Source organism: Chlorocebus sabaeus, chromosome 23 (genome assembly GCF_047675955.1).
Source record: "Chlorocebus sabaeus isolate Y175 chromosome 23, mChlSab1.0.hap1, whole genome shotgun sequence".
Lineage (NCBI taxonomy): Eukaryota > Metazoa > Chordata > Mammalia > Primates > Cercopithecidae > Chlorocebus > Chlorocebus sabaeus.
Window position 1 is genome coordinate 18963451 of NC_132926.1, and position 16929 is coordinate 18980379.

Sequence of the window (16929 nt, forward strand, 5' to 3'; positions counted from 1 at the left end):
AGTTCTTAATTTTATCTTATTTAATTTAGATAGTCACATGTGGTGAGTAGCTACCACATTGAACAGCATAGCTCTGTGTTATTTCACCCATGAGGAAGGCCTATACCTATTGTGCAGAGCAATGCATGGAGTTAGCCTACCTTCATCACAGTCTGACCAGCTGGGATTGCATGCCCACTAAGAAATCCTCTAGCTATGTTGTCTTAACATAAGTCAGCATACAGGAAGAGTGTGAACGATGGATAGATATAAATATCTGATCCACATATCTAATTGTAATGAACTGACATAATGATTTTCAGTTATCAGTTTTCCATTAAGTGGGCTATCTTGAATCTTGGCATTGCCAGCATACCACATTAACATAGCCTGGATAGATCTGTGAAATATTGTAAGAACTGTTTTCCCGTACGCACTGTTCTGAATGGCATGTTTGCCTCACTGCAGGACTCCTCACACTGCAACAGAATCCTTATCTCTTAAATCCATGTAACTGTTTCCATCATATGTACTTTTCAATAAGTTGAAAGCACTGCTTACCTCTTTCTCTAATATCTTCAAATCTTTATCATTCTTTTGAGATTCCTTCTGTTTAAAAGCCAAAGAAAACTTATAAGCAAATTTAGATGTCACAAATATCACAGCCAAATTTGTTTCTTAGTTACCAGAAAAGATTAAGGGATCCAAACAGTTTCTATTTCAAACATTACACTGAGTCTGTTAAAAATTTTGTGGGTCACTCATCTGATAAATAAAAGATTCTAAAAATCCCAAGATATTTTAGGTTTAAAAGTTTTCAACCCAATAAATCAGGATTTTCCTAATCAGCCCAGTGAAAAGAACAGGTGGAACTTTATGAATAAAGCTACTGACTGCCTCCCTCTAATGTTAAACAGCAATACATCTTGAATATTTCCTTATGCTATCTCAGAAAGAATCTTACAAAGAGAAATCAACTTAAACTTTGATACCCAAAGAGGAAAATATACAGATGCAAAGAAATAAAAACTGAAATAGCATAAGCTCTGATTCTAATTTTTTCATTGGCTTTATTCTAAATAAGACATATAATTTTCACACTGTATCTTTTTATATCCAACAGACTTTCTGACACAATGGCTAGAAAAAGACTATCTTTTCCATCTAAAAATGGAAGAAAGGCATCAACATCTTGAATGAAATCTGTTTTAGATGTTTCTAAGTGGGGCAGGAGGTGGGAGTGACATCAGTGTCATGTTTATTAATTTCACACTCCATGAAATTTTTTATGGGGAAGGACTATTATTTTGGGGCTCCATACAAACTTGTATGTAATTTAGTTTTCTGAGGGGCTTTATAAATTACAAAATTTCAGGACAGTTTCTTCAAGAAATTTAAGTCAAACCACTTACATCAATTTCTAAGAAGAGTGTCTATAATAGTCCCGCCCAATAAAAATAATGCAAACCATGTATGCATTTAAATTTTTCTAGTAGTGTGTTTAAAAAGTAAAAATCTTAATATATTTTACTTAAGCCAATATATCAAATATATTATTTCAGCATGGCACTAGTATAAAATTATCAATGAGATGTTTTATATTTTTGTACTAAGTCTTTAAAATTTCCTTTGTATTCTACACTTACAGCACATTTCAGTTCAATGCTAAATTTTCATCAGAAACATTTATGTATGTTCAGTTTCATAAAACACAGAGAGGAGAAAGTAAATTCACATGCTCAAGTTGTTCCAAAAATATTTAAAAGTGTTCCACTAACAACATTGAGTATATCTTTAAATATATATTAATTAAAATTAAATAATATTAAAAATTTAGTTCTTTAATAGCACTAGCCACATTTCAATTGCTCAACAGACACATGTGGCTATGCTTCCATGCTGAACAGCACAGCTCTATATTACAGAATATGAGGCTTAGGCAACTGCCAAATGAATGAAGAACCTAAGCCTAACTTTTCCCAACTCTGAATATTTTTCACATCTAAAAACCTAGTAATTTGTACAAATGTTTAACTTTATTTTTATTTTTGAGATAGGTCTCGCTCTGCTGCCCAGGTTGGAGTGCAGTGGCACCATCTTGGCCCACTGCAACCTCTGCCTCCCTAGGTTCAAGCGATTCTCCTGCCTCAGCCTCCCGAGTAGCTGGGATTAAGGCACGTGTCACCACACATGGCTAATTTTCTTGTATTTTTAGTAGAGACGGTGTTTCACCATGTGGGTCAGGCTGGTCTCGAACTCCTGACCTCAAGCAATCCACCTGCTTCGGCCTCCCAAAGTGCTGGGATTACAGGCATGAGCTACTGTGCCCGGATGTCTTTTTTCTTTTCTTATTTTTGGAGAGACTGAGTCCTGTTCTGTTGCCCAGGCTGTAGTACAGTGGCGCCATCTCAGCTCATTGCAACCTCTGCCTCCCGGGTTCAAGCAATTCTCCTGCCTCAGCTTCCCAAGTAGCTGGGACTACAGGCGTGTGCTACCACGTCCAGCTAACTTTTGTATTTTTTAGTAGAGACGGGGTTTCACTATATGTTGGCCGGGCTGGTCTCGAACTTCTGACCTCAAGTTATCTACCTGCCTCGCCTCCCAAAGTGCTGGGATTATAGGCGGGAACCCACTGCACCCCTCCAGCTGTCTTTTAAAAAGTATTATATGGCGGCCAGGTATGGTGGGCCATGCCTGTAATCCCAGTTCTTTGGGAGGCCAAGGTGGATAGATCATCTGAGGTCAGGAATTCGAGACCAGCCTGGCCAACGGGCCAACATGGTTAAACCTCATCTTTAGTAAAAATACAAAAATTTGCCAGGCGTGGCAGGATGTGCATGTAATCCCAGCTACTGGGGAGGCTGAGGCAGGCGAATCACTTGAGCCTGTGGGGACAGAGGCTGCAGTAAGCTGAGATAGTACCACTGCACTCCAGCCTGGGAGACAGAGTGAGACTCCATTTCAAAAAAAAAAAAAAGTATTATGTAGCTTGCCTGATTATAAACTTATAAAAATAGTAATAGTAGCTCTTGCACAAGCCACAAGACTATTAAAGAATTTAATCTGTCACCCCTCCTTAACAGTTTCTCAGTACCTTTCTTAGATATTGGCATTTTCCCCCTTTTCTTCAAAAATACTTACCCTTACCTACAAACAAATACACAACAACAACACAACTCAAATGGTGGTACTCAATAAACCAAAGCATCACATAATTTTGAAATCTTTACTAGGTAATAAACAATTTAAACACGGAAGTGACTGAGAATTGAAGACCATTATAATTGTGAACTAAGGGCACATTTAAACATAATGACCTAGGCAGAAATGGAACACTTGCTAGAGTTCTAACGATAACTCATTTCATTAATTCACAGATTTACTTATAACCTTGATTCAGACACTTAACCCATTCTAATCAAATACAATACTTTCAGATGTTTTTGATGACACAGTTGATAAACCAGCTGGCATATAAAAGCTCGTCACCTTTGATTCCGAAGACTTAACTTTTCTAGCTGAAGCAGGCAAAGTAGTGTCTTTGTCAACATTAAGATTTTGTTTAGATTCTGCAGAAAAATGAATTGTACAGATCATGGTTGGTGTTAACATGTTTTAACTACATAAAAAACACAATTTCCAGTTTTTTTTTTTTCTTTTTGTTTTTTGAAACAGTGTCACTGTCACCCAGCCTGGACTGCAATGGTGTGATCTCAGCCCACGGCAACCTCTGCCTCCCAGATTCAAGCAATTCTCCTACTTCCCTCCCTAGTAGCTGGGACCACAGGCGCACCCCACCACTCCCGGCTAATTTCTGTATTATTAGTAGAGATGAGGTTTCGCCATGTTGGCCAGGCTGGTCTTGAACACCTGAACTCAAGTGATCCACCCACCTTGGCGTCACAGAGTGCCGGGATTACAAGGACGAGCCACCTTGCCCGGCCCCAGATTTCTAATTGCAACTTTTGATGAAACAATATATTCTTTTCTTAGGTGCACATTTTCAAATAATGACACAATATTTTTACACATCTAACATGGTTCTGATTTTCTTAATATTCCCTGACAGGTCAAGGTAATTACTAAAAGGCAAGCTACATATCAATATGAGTGTCATGCTTAATTTTCCTGGTTATATAACAACGTAATGATGACAGCATTATTCCGTACTTGACCCTTTCATAAATCCATCAAATACAATTTAAATATAGTTCTAGCTTCACATTTTAAAAAATGCTATAACATCTTTAAATATTGTTATTTCATAACTTTAAACTTACAAGATCACATAACTACTGTTCTTTGGTGATCTATTACCTTTCTGTTGTTTAAATCTTTGTGATTTCTGAAACGATACTGGTCCTTTCAATACTTCTGAAGTTTTAACATCATAAGCACCAGGAGATGGTGCGCAACCTAGAGGAAATAGAAAACATTAATATATCATCTAATGTTATTTATGATCTTAAGTTAAAACACGTCATAATAAAGTGAATATAAATGTAAAAATGTCATTAACAAACTGCGTCTGTTTTTTTAAATGTAAAAAATTGCATCCATTTGATATTATAAAGAAAGCCTCTCTATGAAGAACAATATCATCTTGCCCTTTATATCAACTGGGTCAAAGGAACACAGGCAACTGAGCAAACGAGTTTTGAGATGAACATCATGTATTACAGGCAATATATGACTTTCTTACTAAGGACTGAATATAGCAAATAAAATACTTGGTGTCAACTCTACTCAAAGAGAATCACAAAGGTAACTACTGTCGGTTTCTAGAAATAAAGTAATTAAAACTGTCTATCCCTCAATGTTTAGCCTAGAATAAAAATTTATAGTGATAATCCATCTCTGGCTAATATCAACACATCAGACCTATTGAAGATGTCAACTGCAATTCAAACACATGGAAGAAAAGCAACCACACTAGAGTAACTAGAATTTTATGAGCACTTACTAAATGCCAGGCATTATGCTAACCATTTTATAGATGTTATTTTATTTAATCCTCACAAGAACCCTATGTGATAATTTATAGATAAAGAATGTGAGGTTTAGGAAATTCAAAAAGCCAATGTTATGCAAAGTAAAAATTGTACTAGACTATATTTGTATGTTCCAGAAGTTTATACTGCATAATTTCACTTAACTAAAGTCCCAGATTTGAAGGCATTTCTGAGTAAATAAACATAGCAGATTTGAGATGGGGCCCTTAGGACTTAAAATAATTAAAATACTATTAGCCTAAAGCTTTAGCTGATTGGGAACAAATAAATTAATACTATTCTCTGAAAAGCTATTTACTTCAGTCTAGAGTCTCATGCAAATAAATAGGAAGAGCAAGGAGCTTAGACCATTCTCAGGCAACTACTGCAGTCCCCTAAATGTTTGTCAAATGGTAGACAGAAACTCATTATTATTATTATTATTATTTTGAGATATTGTGTTGCTCTGTTGCCTAGGTTGGAGTGTAATGGCACCATCTTGGCTCACTGCAACCTTTGCCTCCTGGGTTCAAGTGATTCTCCTGCCTCAGCCTCCCGAGTAGCTGGGATTACAAGCTCCCGCCACCATGCTCAGCTATTTTTTTGTATTTTTAGTAGAGACAGGGTTTCACTATGTTGGCCATGCTGGTCTCAAACTCCTGATGTCAGTTATCTGTCTGCCTCGGCCTCCCAAAGTGCTGGGATTACAGGTGTGAACCACCATGTCCAGCCCCATGAGTAGATCTTGATTAGCACTTTTTAAAAAGTGAAAACAATAGAAAAAGTCAGCATGACTCATATGCTGCAAAGTTAAGCACTATTTTGTGAAACTTCCTTTCATATATATGTGTAGAGATATAAAAATACATCTTAGGTTGAAATATAAATTTTGGGGGTTTTTTTGCTTTTTTTTTTGAGACAGTGTCTCACTCTGTTGCCCAGGCTGGAGTGAGTGCAGTGGCGCAATCTCCACTCACTGCAACCTCTGCCTCCCAGGTTCAAGTGATTCTCCTGCCTCAGCATCCTGAGTAGCTGGGACCACAGGCACCTGACACCTCGCCCGGCTAGTTTTTTTGTATTTTTTAGTAGAGACAGGGTTTCACTGTGTTAGCCAGGATGGTCTCGATCTCCTGATCTCGTGATCCGCCGGTATCGGCCTCCCAAAGTGCTGGGATTACAGAGTGTGGTACATCTTAGAGCATCTATTTTATTCATTTGGGGTAGGGGTGGGGAAGTAATGAAGAATATAGTGTATTTTGAAACAAACAGAAGACTTCAGAGAAAACTGCCACCACTACTGGTAGCTATGGCCTTTGGGGGTAAGTCAGGAGGGATTCAGAGCTGGTAGTTTTTCTCTTTTGCTCTCTGCTCTTAGAAATGCTGCTGTGGAAAAGCATGAGAAGCACTGTTCTAGATTTGACAAGCAGCCAGAAGAGAAACAGAAAACAAAAATTAAATCAGGCTGAATTCATCCTAGGTACACTGAAAAAACTCAACAGTGTACCTAGGATGAGTTCTAGTATTCTAATCCCTCACTGGGTCCACTCTCAAGGAGATAAGGGCCAGCAAAACATGGGAGAGTGGATGTGACTAAGCAGCATGTGCAAGTTGTGAACAATTAAGGCCATATTTAACAAAACTTCTTCCCTAGAGACTCCACAGAGTCAGGTTTGATAGTTAAAGGGATTTGGATTCAAGAGCAACTAGGCTGAAATGGAGCCTGTACACTTACCAACACTTTGTGAAACTGTGGCACATGCAATTTTCATGTTCTATATATTTTTCTTAACTCTTAAATGCACTAGAACATAGGTATGACTTGTTAGAAATCTGGGGAGAGGGAACATCAGACAAGAGGAATGGGATATCTTGGGAGAGATCATAAGCTGTCTGGAACAACTTACATCTTCATCAACAATGAACAAAAGCTAAGCCAGGCAGTTCACACTTGTATGCAAACAAAATATTTTATGTGTTACATTAAACAAATTCTTCAAACTTCTCTGTGTTTTCTATTTCTTCCACCTAGAATGAACAGCCCACCTTCTGTTTTGCCAGAAGAGCCTGGATGTTGCCTCTTCTAGTTTTTTCTGAATGCCCGAATCAGGCTAGAAAACTCCCTTCACAGAAGCCTGTGCATATTGTTCCTATCATAGAACTTCTTGGTTTTCTTATGGCTTATGTACTATCCATTTTCCACATTAGCCAGAAGCCTGCTTGAAGTTAGGGAGTATCTTAAACATGTTTGTATCCCCAGTATTTAACTCAGGGTTGAGTTCAGCAGCATGGAAAAGAAAACAGAAAGTATGTTGGGGAGGTGGGAATGGAATAGGCTTTTGTAATCAGTCAGATCAGGGTTCGAATCCAGCTGGGCCTGCCAATCAACAGACATTACTATGGGCCAGATACTTTGTAGATGTATGGAGAAGAGGGTGAATAAAAACTCTCTCTTTTTCCAGTGTAGCTTTAAGCCCCTGGAAAGTGACTTCAAGAAGCTCAGATTCTTCATTCACAAAACAAGGATAAAGAACAGTACCTACCTTACAGTGTGGTTGTGAGGGTTACTCGAGTAAGAAAAATCACCACAGTGCCTCATACACATTAACATCAAACGAATAATTGGTATTACTCCTGTAACTGTGAGCCTGAAATACTGTATCTTTGGTAAAGCCAGTTTAACCTACTATAATGCAAACAACAACAAAAACAAAAAACCTTAAAGCCGCACTGCTGACAAAACTGAAGAGTAGGTCCTTTGATTACTCGGGAAATCATATGGTCCTTGAGTCTTTTAACTAAGAAAATAAGTTTGTGCTGATTCACTTGCTCATTTGGCCTTCCTTTGTGAGTAGTTGTGAACATTTTCATCCACACGTTGGCTGACAGAAATTAGAGATGTAATACGTAACCATGAAATAGTGTATGATAGTGGATAAATCACGAGCTTTGATATTTAGCTCTACCACTTACTGGTTGTGCAAGTTACAAAACCTCTGTTTTCTCATCTGTAAAATGGGGTCAATATCAGTACCTTCCTCACTTGGCTTTCGGAAGGAATAAACAAAATCTAGTAGCACAGTCCCAGCATACAGCATCTTAAATGATGAACGCCTACCAAACACATCTAACTAAGGCTTCCTGGTTACTGTGCTTATTATGCATTGCGGTGTTAAGAGCACACGATGGGGGCTGGGTTCTTATTCCAGTCCGGGCACTTTGGTAGTGCAGCACTAAGCAAATTTAAGTCTCAGTCTTTTTATCAATAAAACAATGAATAATAGGATTACCCCTTAGAGTTGGTGGGAAATTAACAACTAATAATCGATGTAAAGCCTTAGTATGGTGCTTGAGGTATAAGTGGTCAATATCAGCAATGATAACTTCATTGTTTATGTTTTCAATAAGTACTACTGCTCTAATTTTACACCCAGAAACTGCCTTTACGGATCTTCCTACTTTTATGCCCAAATGGAATATACAAAAGAAATCCACAAGTTCAGACTAAAAGTAATACTCCAGTGTTCTTATCAGTGAGGCCCTCTCGGACTTGAAAATCAAATAGCTACCAACGCCTCGCCTCCATTCCCTTCGCTCTGCTGTAGTTTCTCCATTACCGCTTTTTATTGACAGTATTCCCCGCCTGAATGTAAGCCCCACGGGGCGGGGGCTGTTTCACTCCATGAGGTGTCTTTAGCATCCTGATTAGTGCTTGGCATGTAACAGATGCTTAGAGCATATTTCAGAAAAATCAATCAATTGAATGAGCCCCAGCCCGATCCTAAAATCGCCTCCTGCTTGCCTCCCAAGACGGGAGCCGAAAGAGGCAAAGGGCGTTAGGGCGTCTCCCGTCCCCCAGCTCCTTCCCCCTTACGCACCAGAAGGGTCATTGAATCTTTTCAGGGGCGCCTTAGGAAAGGACATGTTGACGGCCAGCTCCAGAAACTGAAGGTCACTGGCACTCCTCGGCAACTGAATGCGGATTATCACTGCCTACCGGCTTCAAATTCAAAACTCCCCACATTCCCCTCCCACACCGGCGTTAGCCAATTGGAAAGTCAAACCCCTGGGCACACCAATCCCGCAGAGGAATACAAAGAAAGACTGCTGGGTTCTGACTGCGTCCAATTAGCTGGTCTGTGAGTTCGGGCTGCCAGCCAATAGGAAACCGTTACTGTTCCCGGCCCCACCCACCTACCCAGTCATTCCCGGCGTTACTCAATTGTAACCTACGCACCACTAGCATTTGCGCAAGCGCACTTCGCTACGGAGGCGTTTGAAAGCGCATTTTGGCGTCACTTAGGTGACTGTGTAGTAAGTTCCGGCTTCACTGGTTCCAGTTCTGTCCCATTGTTCGTTGCATGTGAACTTTTCTGGGTTTCAGTTCTTTCATCCGGGTTCTGCTGGTGCCGTAAATGGCCATTCAAAAGGAAAAACGAACAGGAATACCGAGACGCCCGCTTGCGTTCCTGCGCATGTGCAGTGACCCGAGCAGAGTGGCCGAGGCGTAGCCTGAGCGTGGAATTCCGCGCGTGCGCTCGGCTCCGCCTGGTGCGGCTACGGCCGGGAAGCGACTGAACTATGTCGGCCCCGTTTGAGGAGCGGAGTGGGGTAGTTCCGTGCGGGACCCCGTGGGGCCAGTGGTACCAGACCCTGGAGGAGGTGTTCATTGAAGTTCAGGTGCCTCCAGGCACGCGCGCCCAGGATATCCAGTGCGGCCTGCAGAGCCGGCACGTGGCGCTGTCGGTGGGCGGCCGCGAGATCCTCAAGGTAGCAGCAGCTCCGGGGCTTGTGTTCAGTTTCCTCTTCCCAGCCGCCCCCTGAAAGTTCATGGTTTCCCTGAACGACTGTTGGGTGTCCTCGCGGCTCCCGTGGCTGGCAGAAAGAGAAAGAGGATAACACTGACCAGGTTTGGGTCTGGTCAGAGCCCGCCTCCTCAGGGCAGATGCTGAGTTGTGGAAATTTGAGGAGCCCATTTTCCTATTTAGTTTTCAAACCAAGTCAGACTGCTGCTTCTGCTTTTCCGAAGGGCTTCAGCTGGGAACAGATTAACTAGGTTGCTAAAGGAACAAATATTTCTTCCGTGCACTGAAGACAGGAAGGTGGCAGGAAGACAACCAGACAGATAACATCCCTGCAGTGGAGCGTAATAAATAAACAGATAAATATAGGAAAGGACAACAAAGAAAATAGGGATAGAATAACGGGCAGAGAATTTAGAGATGATGTCAGGTGATTAGTTTTGTCATCTAAAAGTTTAAAAATCCTGCATGTTTGTGGAGTGGTCAAGCACGTGGTGAAGAGGGGTGTGCAGAAAATAAGTAGTACCCCTTTTATTTCTTTTCACCAATACTCGTTGGATCTGGACTCGCTTTTTCTTTGTTAAGCGTATAGTTAAATGAACAGGTTGAAATTAGATTTTGTTCTCAGATTACATGCCCAAGATGTTTGATGGCAGTGTAATGTGGTGAAGGGAGACGACTTGTTTCCTAGTTTTGTAAACTTGGGCAAGAGATTGTTCAGTGTCTGTATACCTTCCTTATCCACAAGATACGGTAGTTATGGTACCCTTCTCATAGGATTGTTTTGAGCATAACATGGTATTCATGTGTATGAAGAGCTTGGAGTATTCAGTGGTATGTAATAAGTTCATTCTGTATGTTAGCTATTATATATATTACAGTATATGGAGGTGCTTTGAGTGCCTCAAGATTCCTGTGAAAGACATTAATTTATGTCAGCTTGGATCTCTGTGACTTTTCTGAATTATACAATTCATAATTTCGTCAACAATGGTTTTAGATTACGATTTAAATTTAGTAAATTCAGTAACTTTCGCAATTTAGCAGTAACTCTGGGATTTTTGATGTACATATAGACCAGTGGGAGTTTTTTTTTCCACTAATTTTGACATATTTGAAAATGTGGGCTTTTTCTAGTGACACTTTAATTTCACTTTCTATAACTTAAATTTGGCAGCAAATTAAAATGGATTTGAGCTTATGCATTCTCTCTCTCTTTTTTTTAATATACTTATTTATTTATAGAGTCAGGGTCCCTGTCTCCCGTGCTGGAGTGCAGGGCTGAGATTGTAGCTCACAGCAGATTTGAACCCTTGGGGTCAAGCAATCCACATTGGCCTCCAAAGTGCTGGGATTACAGGCCTGAGCCACCAGACCTGGTGCTGTCTCTTTTAAATTTGTATCTTGTTTATTTTTATTTTTTTAAAAACATGAGTTTGTGAACAGTCACAAGTAATCTTTCAAATCTGGAATACGTAAAGTTTTTTTAAATGCCAATTGCCCAACAAAAAGATTAAAACGTTTTTAAAAGTTTACGTTAAAAACAACATTTTGCTGGGTGCAGTAGCTCATGCCTGTAATCCTGGCACTTTGGGAGGCCTAGGCGGGTGGACCACGAGGTCAGGAGTTCGAGACCAGCCTGGCTAACACGGTGAAACCCCATCTCTACTAAAAATACAAAAATTAGCTGGTCGTGGTGGCAGGCGCCTGTAGTCCTAGCTACTCTGGAGGCTGAGGCAGGAGAATTGCTTGAACCCTGGAGGTGGAGGTTGCAGTGAGCCAGATTGCACCACTGCACTCCAGCCTGGGTGACAGAGCGAAACTCTGTCTCAAAAAAAAAGACAACATTTTTTAGTTTTAGCAGGAGATCCCTTCTTGTGGTTAATTTTAATTGGTAGAATTAAAGCATTTCAGATACTAATTTCACATTTGGCTAGTGGTCAGCATTATTGTATCTTCTAAAAATTAAGGAGCCCTGATCTTTCTTTAGAGAGCTCTGTGTTCTTTGCCATAGTAAATATCCCTTGCAGTGTAAACTAGTTTCCATTTTACCTGCTGGAAGAAAATTTAGGATTGCGCACCTATAAATGTCATGGTGAAGTGGTGGTATAAGATGTGGATTAGGTAGGAAAGTAGATAAATCTTAATCATGAAAACTTTATACAAATTAAATTCTGTATTTTTAGCACCTTGTATGTTTATTTTTCAGGGCAAACTCTTTGATTCTACAATAGCTGATGAGGGCACATGGACTTTGGGTAAGGGTAATTACTATAATTCATCAAATCTTTTTTTAAAATTAATTTTGTCTTGGTATCTTTTCCCCTTTTGTATTAGGTCTTTTTTGTCTTTGCAGCTTTGAAAGCTAAAGCAATAGAAATGTGTTGAAAACCGTTGTATGTCAAAATTACCTACTGGGGGGAGAAAAGATTACTTAGTGGTTTTTGAAAATATAAAATTTAATGAAGAACTTCTTGAGACCAGCCTGGCCAACATGGTGAAAGCCCGTTTCTACTAAAAATACAGAAGTTAGCCGGTCATGGTGGCACATGCCTGTAATCCCAGCTACTAGGGAGACTGAGGCAGGAGAATCACTTGAACCCCGGGGTGGGGGCGGAGGTTGCAGTGAGCCGAGATCGCACCACTGCACTCCAGCCTGGGCGACAGAGTGAGACTGTCTCAAAAAAAAAAAAAAAAAAAAAAAAAAACCAACTTGATGAAGAACTCTAATTTCTTTGTGTGTGTGTTTTTTTTAGAGGATAGAAAAATGGTTCGTATTGTTCTCACAAAGACAAAGAGAGATGCAGCAAATTGTTGGACTTCTCTACTAGAATCTGAATATGCAGCGGATCCTTGGGTACAAGACCAAATGCAGAGAAAGCTTACGTTAGAGAGATTCCAAAAAGAAGTAAGTCAGATGAAGTGTATGAGTATGTGTAATTAAATATATAAAAATCGGCCGGGCACGGTGGCTCAAGCCTGTAATCCCAGCACTTTGGGAGGCCGAGACGGGCGGATCACGAGGTCAGGAGATCGAGACCATCCTGGCTAACACGGTGAAACCCCGTCTCTACTAAAAATACAAAAAAAAACTAGCCGGGCGAGGTGGCGGGCGCCTGTAGTCCCAGCTACTCCGGAGGCTGAGGCAGGAGAATGGCGTAAACCCGGAAGGCGGAGCTTGCAGTGAGCTGAGATCCGGCCACTGCAGTCCAGCCCGGGCTACAGAGCAAGACTCCGTCTCAAAAAAAAAAAAAAAAAAAAAAAAAAAAAAAATATATATATATATATATATATATATAAAAATCATCGAATAAATACTATTTGAAATTGAAACTCAAATGTCATTATGAAGAGTTACAAACATTTTCTAGAAGAATTTTTTAAGTGAATGGTTAGAATAATGGCCTTGTATGGATTTGATTTTTCAAAAGATTTTCTTGAGAGGAATTTATTTGTATTGCTGTGATTTATGAGTTTAAGCTTACTTTTATGTACATCAGTAGTGCATGAATAAACTCTTACTATAGTTGAATCAATATAGACTTACATAGTGTAAAAGTGAAAGGCCCCTTCACCACCATTCTTCCATCTATCTCATTTTCATCTCATATGTTGGCTGCTGTTTGTTTTGTTTTTTAGCATAAATGGAGGATCACACTGTGTGTATTGTTCTCCTTGTTGCTTTTTTATTTAATAATATGCCGTGGGTCTCTTTCTGTACTAGTACATAGGTGTACAACTCATTCTTTTTAACTGCTTCAGAGTATTCTGTAGTTTGGATGTGTTATCATGATTTAGCTGTTTGCCTTTGATATGATTTAGATTTCTTCATTTTTCTCTATTTTAAACAAAGCTGTGCTTTCATCTCTGTGAAACTACTCAAGTGTTCTAAGATATCTTTAAGATAAATATCTGGGAGAGGAATTACTAGATCGTAGCACTTGATAATGTACGTCTTTATGATAATGATTTCCAAATGTATATCTCTAGCCTAGACTTTTTTTCTGAATTTAGGACCTGCATACCCAGTTGCCTGTTCAACATCTCCACCTGGCTATCTAATGTATATTAAGCTCAACATGTCCAAGTTGAACACCCTAACAATCCTTCTATATTTGTTTTTACCCGTAGCCTTCTCATCTCAGTTGATGAAAACTAGTAGTTCAGGTCAAAAAAAAATTTGGGACTCATCTTTGATTCTTACATCATTCTCATACTCTATCCAATGTATTAAGAAATCTTGTTGATGCTACCTTCCACATATATTTAGAATTGGACCACTTCTCACCACCAGCTCTACTACCATTCAGATCTGGACCACCTCTAATGTCTTGCCCGGTTTACTCTAATAACGTTCTAATTGGTCGTCTCACTTTTACTCTTGCCATAGTCTTCCCAAAATAGCAGGTTTTTTTTTTTTTGGTTTTGTTTTTTGTTTTGTTTTGAGATAGAGTCTCGCTCTGTCACCCAGGCTGGAGTGCAGTGGTGCAATCTCTGCTCACTGCAGGCCCTGCTTCCTGGGTTCCCGCCATTCTCCTACCTCAGCCTCATGTATAGCTGGGACTGTAGGCTCCCGCCACCACGCATGGCTAATTTTTTTGTATTTTTAGTAAAGATGGGGTTTCACCGTGTTGGCCATGATGGTCTCAATCTCCTGATCTCGTGATCCGCCCACCTCAGCCTCCCGAAGTGCTGGGCTTACAGGCATGATCCACCGCGCCCGGCCAGTTGGAGCAGTTCTTTTAAAATCCAAGTCATATCATGCCACTTCTCAAACTCTGCAAGTCATTTCTCTATCTCTTACAAGGCCATATCTGTTCAGTTATTCCATTATCTCCTTGACTACCTCCTCCCCTACTGCTATCCCTCTTAGTGATTCTGCTTTTGCCATACTGGCCTGTTTGCTGTTCCTTAAAGAACATGTCAGCCCATCCCTTGCTATCGTTCTGACTGCAATGCTCTTCTTCCACAGTTTGGCTTTTGTGTTTTCATATCATTGCTCAATGAAGCATACTTTGATCATCCCATTTAAATATTATCATTTTATTTCCCTTATCCTGTTTTTTCTATTATCACTTACCAACTTTTAACACTAGATCAGGGGTTGGCAAACTACAGCCTTTGCGCCAAATTTGGCCCACTACCTGTTTTATAGCTTTTCTAGAATACATATATGCTCATTTGTTTGTATATTGTCTTTCAGATAGTTGAGTATTTGTGTTAGAGACCATGTGGCCTGCAAAACCTGAAATGTTTACTACCTAGTTCTTTAAAAAGCGTGCCAGCCCCTGTACTGGTTGATTTATGGTTTGTTTCCTCCTGCTAGAATAAGTTCCGCTAGAGCAGGGATTTTTGTTTTTTTTTTCACTCTTGAATTCTACATACCTCTAATGGTCTTCCAAACAGTAGGAGCTCAACAAATGTTTGTTGGATAAATGAAATAGCCCACCAAAAAGACTAAGGCCTGACATACTACTTTACAGGATTGTTGTGAGGGTTAAATATCTTACATATATATAGCTCTTAGAGATTTGTGTGGCACATAGAAAGCTCTCAAAAAATGCTAGCTATAGGCCGGGTGCCGTGGCTCACGCCTGTAATCCCAGCACTTTGGGAGGCAGAGGCAGGTGGATCACCTGAGGTTGGAAATTCAAGACCAGCCTGACCAACATGGAGAAACCCCGTCTCTACTAAAAATATAAAATTAGCTGCGTGTGGTGGTGCATGCCTGTAATCCCAGCTACTCAGGAGGCTGAGGCAGGAGAATCTCTTGAACCTGGGAGGCGGAGGTTACGGTGAGCTGGGATTGCACCATTGCACTCCTGCCTGGGCAACAAGAGTGAAACTCCGTCTCAAAAAAATAAATAAATTTAAAAAATTAAAATGCTAGGTATTAAATCTGTCTACGGACTTTTATTGAAGTATATGTTTCCCCATACACTTGTCAACATTGTAGTATACATATGATTTCTAAATATTTATAACTAGGAGAGTTGAAAAATGCCTCATAGTTTTAAATGTTATTTTGGTGACAACAGTGAAGTCTGTTATATTTTCATGTATTTATTGGTCATTTATATATCTTTTTTATCAATTGCCAGTTTGTACTTGTATTTTTCCTTTTAGGTTTTATTTCATTATATATTTTTATATCTTTTAGAATCCTGGTTTTGACTTCAGTGGAGCAGAAATCTCAGGAAACTACACTAAAGGTGGACCAGATTTCTCAAACCTTGAGAAATAACTGCTTTTTTTTCCTGCATTCTGTGGATCCTAGCAGATATTGCCAGCTTAATCAGAGAAACAGATTATGTAATGGAAGAAAAATGTGGATGCCTACAGTTAACAGATTGCAAAATATATTTTAAAATGGTTCTAAAAATTGCATTCAAACATGATTTACGTAGGAAATGTACTGTGGGAACTATTCTATGGATACATGGTAAAGTTGTTTTGGACTTGTTTTTGCTCAGCATGAAGTTTTATATGCTGCATTTTACTAATTCCATATTTAACCATATTTTTAATACAAAAGAACATTAGAGTATAGATCATGTGAAATGAAGGGTGCCTTTGGGGAAAATTAACTTTTTCTTTTGATAAGTATGATATTCAATAAAGTTTTCTAAATAGGAATTGTGTACCCCTTTGTCTAAGTATAACAATTCACACAAAATTATAGTGCTGAAAACAATGTTAAGAAAGGAAAAAGTCCATAAATGTATTTTAAGTAATTAAGAGTTAATGAAAATTTCTTAATTAGAATATTATTACTTGAGGGATTACTTTATGTCAAGAAGTTTAAAAACAGTTAAAAGTCTAACAGTAGAAGTGGATTAACACAAAAGAGAAGTGTGAACATGGTAATTAAGTGAGTCCTTTGTGGCAGAAAGTGAAGGTCACTAATTGTATATCAGTGGCATTGTTTTGATCTTAAGTGATTTAGGCATATAGGTAGGAATTGTCTATAGACATTCAATGTCCTATTTATGTCCTTTTTATTTATTTTTTGCCCTTTTTAACTCTTGAAAAAAATTTAAATCTCATGCATAGAAAAGTTACAGATGATTCTTTTCTTTCTGAACCATTTGTGAATTAGTTGAAGACATGATTCCTCATTACTGATAACTGTTTGCTTCAAATTATCTTACATGACTAGA

The 16929-nt window shown here is 39.3% G+C and overlaps 2 protein-coding genes across 4 annotated transcripts in view; one reads left to right on the plus strand and one right to left on the minus strand.

Annotated features, from left to right (window-relative positions):
- The window catches only part of HMMR (hyaluronan mediated motility receptor), a 33787-nt gene extending 24808 nt beyond the window's left edge, over positions 1–8979 (minus strand). The window contains exons 1-4 of one of the 3 annotated variants that reach the window (XM_008015228.3): positions 8846–8979; positions 4297–4395; positions 3469–3548; positions 541–585 (exon numbers count right to left, since the gene is read on the minus strand). In XM_008015228.3, coding sequence (XP_008013419.1) covers positions 541–585; positions 3469–3548; positions 4297–4395; positions 8846–8891 — 270 coding nt within the window. In that variant the 5' untranslated portion in view covers positions 8892–8979. Of the gene's footprint in view, positions 1–540; positions 589–3468; positions 3549–4296; positions 4396–8845 lie in introns of all 3 variants that reach the window. The other 2 variants (XM_008015227.3, XM_073010540.1) reach the window with 2 other exon arrangements.
- Positions 8980–9230: 251 nt separating this feature from the next.
- On the plus strand, positions 9231–16405 carry NUDCD2 (NudC domain containing 2). Its single transcript, XM_008015230.3, has 4 exons — positions 9231–9737; positions 11979–12027; positions 12526–12677; positions 15930–16405. Exons 1-4 carry the CDS (start codon positions 9549–9551, stop codon positions 16011–16013), a joined length of 474 nt encoding a protein of 157 aa, XP_008013421.1. The 5' UTR covers positions 9231–9548; the 3' UTR covers positions 16014–16405.
- Positions 16406–16929: the final 524 nt, after the last annotated feature.

Coding starts and splice junctions, on each gene's coding strand:
- NUDCD2 (XM_008015230.3), top strand. CDS start 9,549: ATGTCGGCCCCGTTTGAGGAGCGGAGTGGGGTAGTTCCGTGCGGGACC. Junction 12,028..12,525: donor TGAGGGCACATGGACTTTGG/GTAAGGGTAATT, acceptor TGTTTTTTTTAG/AGGATAGAAAAATGGTTCGT. Junction 12,678..15,929: donor TAGAGAGATTCCAAAAAGAA/GTAAGTCAGATG, acceptor TATATCTTTTAG/AATCCTGGTTTTGACTTCAG.